Here is a 4323-nt window from a genome sequence, read left to right on the forward strand (position 1 = left end):
ACTCAACCCGACATTGTCGAGGTTCTAAGGAGGCTGTTTGTGTTGTTTGAGGTGTTCGTGACCAAGGCGATCGCTGAGTTCGAGCATGCAGTGTTCGTTCAGTGTAGTGGTCATATTGGACGAGCGTTTGTGGTTGCCGTGATTGAGCGTTCGTGATCAAGGAGTTTGCTGATGAGTCTACAAAAGAGTGTAGTGTTTTTCCTTGATCTTATGTTTTATATGCTGTAATTTCTATATTGAATGCATAACCATATGTTTCTATTTGCGACTGTAATTGTAAAGTTCATATATGATTGTAATTTAGAATGATCTTTCCGCTGCTCATGGAAATCCTTGTGTTCGATTTCTTTCACATAACATACAGTAAGGATGATTTCACCCCACCAATAAGACACGCCTCCTGAATAGAGTAAAATAACAACTACTAGCTCAGCTAAAGTTCTGTTTTTCCTTTCGGCTTTTTCGTTCATTTTAGGAGAATAAGGTGCGGTCTTTTCATGTATTATTCCATGTGAGTTAAAGAACTCATTAAAACTTTCTGAGTCGTACTCGACTCCCCTATCACTATGAAGTCTTTTAACCTTTCTATTAAACTGATTCTCTATTTCAGAAACAAAAAGTTTGAAGGCATCAAAAGCATCACTTTTTTTTTCCAGCAAGTATACAAAAGTAAAATCAGAGCAATCGTCAATAAAAGTAATAAAATATCTTTTACTATTCCTAGTCAAGATGCCATCAAATTCACCTAAAACAGAATGACTTAAATCTAGAGGCTCAGAATTCCTAAGTACAGATTTATGTGGATTTTAGTAATTTTAGCCTGACTACAATATTCGCATTTATCAAAATCATTCGTGGATAACTTAAGTATCATTTCCAGTCTAATCATGAATTTTTATTCACATGACAGAGTCTGGCATGCCAAACATTCATAGAATACAATATATACATAAAAGATTTCATTTTATTGAGGTCTAAATTTAATTTAAACATTCCCTCAGTTGCATACCCTTTCCCTAAAAATACATTATTTTTTGTAAGGGTATATAGGTCTGTACCTATAGTTTGAGTAAACCTGACTTTGTTGAGGAGATAGCCCGAGACCAAATTCTTTCTTATCTCTGGAGTGTGCAAGACATCCTTCAACGTGAGGGTCTTCCCAGAGGTAAACTTCAATTCCACCTTGCTGGTTCCAGCAACTTTCGTGGAGTGGTGATCCCCCAACAGAATATTCTTATCCTTAGTTTCAGTATAAGTTTTAAATAGACTAAGGTCGTGACAGACATGGCGCGTAGCGCCAGTGTTTATCCACCACCTTCATAACCACCGATCACATTTACTTTTGTGACCATGGCGACTAACGGTTTTTTTGTTAGGTTCGCCTAACCAACAAGACGACGCCTGTTTCTACAGTTCCTAGCCATGTGCCCAGGTTTATTACAATTAAAGCAGAGAAACTGTATCGTTTCTCCTGAAGAGGGCTTATGTTTTTTTTGTTGGTTATGGTTGCTGGAGCCACGGTTCTGACCTTTCCTCTTTGTCCACTTAGATTTTTTGTCAGGTTTTACCACGGTAGAGGTGGGTTTCCCAGATACTGTGTTCACCTCTTCCCTCTGGTCCTGCTTCCGAGCTTCCTTATCGATCCTTAGCTGGGTGATAAGACTCTCCATGGAGAACTCCTTAGTCTTATGCCTCAAAATGTTCTTAAAGTCCTTCCACAAGGGGAGTAGTTTATCAATAATAACAGCAACTTGAAATTCTTCATCTAAAGGCATACCTTCAGTAATTATCTCGTGGGCTATCTTTTGGAGTTCATGGGACTGGGCCTCCACAGATTTGTCATCCATCATCTGGAACTTGAGATAATGGCTAACAACATATTTCTTCGACCTAGCCTCCTCAGTGTCGTACTTCTTTTGCAGGGTATCCCAGACCTTCTTCGTTGTCTTCATTGTACTATAGTAATCATACAGATCATTAGTCAAACCATTTAAAATAAAGTTCTTACAAAGAAAGTCTTTCTCCTCTCAGTCAGCAACTTCTTTTATCTGTTGTTCAGTTGGTTCTTCTAAAGAGACGATCGTCTTATCTCTGGTACAAGTTTCGATAACTTTCTTGACGGTGAAAAAGAACAACATCTTTTGTTTCCACCGTTTGAAGTTTGCTCCTTCGAACCGGAATGGACGGTTGAGGTCAGATATCATAACGTTGTTGTTGCTAGTAAGGACCATTAGTGATGTGGCGGTAAAATCGTCATAAAATTGTTGGAAATGGTAAGACCCTCAGAACGATGAACAACAAACAGTCAAGGCACGATGGTCAAACAAAGAACAAAACCTGCAAAGTAGAAACTTGTCATAGGCTGAGTCGCAGAGCTCGCTCTCTTTAAGATGTTTCACAGCTCTGCCCAAGTGAGCAAGAAGGTTTGGAATATTTCCACGTCGTTCCCAAGATAAAACAACTAAAGAAACTCGATTGGAAATGCACCATTACCGACCGGAACACACACCCTTTCTAACTCACTACTCGGAAAACGAAAAAGGAAGAGTAGGAGAGGAAAGGAGAACATTTGAATGGAAGTGAAGAAATTGTGTGAATGAACTGCTGAAGGTCACGTCTTTTATCAGCATGAGAAAGAGGCAGAGAGCCTCAGAATATGCAAGACTCACTGCAAGGGAGGACTTTTCTTTTTTTTATTTTAAAATTAAAAAAATATAATATCTTTATTAAAGAGAATAATAATAATCACACACTCGCCTCGTCTGAGTGGACGGACGGACGGCGGCGACGCGCGTGTGGGACATCCACCAACCCACATTGGTCTATCTTCTCACTCCCTCCAAAACATGGGTACCCCTTGGGACCCAAACCCAAAACTCAAGGTTGGAATACGTAAGGGAGGCTTCCAAAGCAAAGCTTTCCAATGTGCGATTCTCCAACCAAAGGTTGGTTCCCTCTTAATTTTTAAAACTAAAATTTTCACCCAACATATCTTCATTATATTAAATTTAGGTTAGTTTATAGTTTCTTGAAATAATTCGAATTCCTTGTTAATTATGAATTATAAGAGAAAACGTTTCCAATGTGGTAGTGTAATAGATGAATTTGCATAAGTTTCTCTTTTAAATGTGAATGATAATGATACTCGTACGTTTTGTCATAATGTGAATGAGAATGATGCTCGTACGTTTTGTCATCGAATTTCTCAGACTTATTAAGGTTATGACAGGGTAACAATCTGTCATTTGTTTGGTAATTTTGTTCTTTTGCAACTAAATTGTAATCGAACAGGCAAAATGTTATCTCAGTGGTTGAATTGATATATTAGTTTGAATTTCTCCTATAATTAATTCAAGAGGGTCAATATGCAATTCTCATTCTATAATTGATTGAATTTCACCTTCATCTTTTACTTGTTTAGGATGTTATAAAATTATTATGAAACATATTTTTCATTTAGCATTATGTATTACATGTTCTCTTGCAAGTATTATATTACATGAGAGAGACGTTACATTCGACTGAAAGAAAAAATTGCAAATTTTTGCTTATAGCTATCATTTTTTGTTAGTGTAGACAAATTAACCTGAGATGTTTGCTCAATGTTGTCTTCATTAGTGTTAACTGATCAAGGTGAATTAGAATCTTATCTTGATAAAATGAAGCTCAGGGGTCAGACTGACTTTTTCCTCCTCAACACAGCAGCTCTAAGTAAATGGAATTTTGTTAGAATTTTGTAATAATAATAATAATAATTTGTACAATTTTTACTTCACGTCTGAATTTTGTTCTTTCAATATTTGTTATTTGAGAGATGAAGAGTGATATGCCATAAAAAGAGGAGAATATTGAACGTTACGAGAACTTTTCTATTTTGTGAGAGTGAGAGAGTACCTCTTTATTCTAATCCGATCTTGAAAATTAGCTTGAAATGAAGCTCCCATGGGTACTCTTGGGCAGTGGATGTAGGCTTTATGCTAAACCACTATAACTGCTCGTTGATCTTCTCTTTACTCTTCTTCTTCACCATTTTCACCTTCAATTTTGCTAAAGAACAAGTTAGTACTCAAGTCAATTAAAGCTCTCTGATTTTCATCTCTGTTTTTTTGCATGTTCGAGAGAAGAAAGTGAATTAGAATGAAATTATCTCAATCTTTTTGTCCATTGAATGTGTGGTAATGTGTAGTAGGGTTGTCTGAAATTGCTTTACACGTGTTTTGAGGTGCTAGATTTATTTTGCTATTTGTTTACGATTGCTATACTAAATCTTGGCTCATTTATAGCTTTTCAAGACGATTCAATTTTTTTTTAGTTACGAATTAT

The 4323-nt window shown here is 36.6% G+C and overlaps 1 protein-coding gene across 1 annotated transcript; it reads right to left on the reverse strand.

Annotated features, from left to right (window-relative positions):
- Window positions 1–1382: 1382 nt before the first annotated feature.
- Window positions 1383–1952, reverse strand: LOC150033683 (uncharacterized). Its single transcript, XM_090317021.1, has one exon. The coding sequence runs from the start codon at window positions 1950–1952 to the stop codon at window positions 1383–1385; it is 570 nt and encodes a 189-aa protein (XP_090173147.1).
- Between the last annotated feature and the right edge of the window lie 2371 nt (window positions 1953–4323).

This window comes from Benincasa hispida, chromosome 9 (assembly GCF_027475165.1).
Source record: "Benincasa hispida cultivar pf3 chromosome 9, pf3_genome.v1.1, whole genome shotgun sequence".
In the NCBI taxonomy this organism is placed as follows: domain Eukaryota; kingdom Viridiplantae; phylum Streptophyta; class Magnoliopsida; order Cucurbitales; family Cucurbitaceae; genus Benincasa; species Benincasa hispida.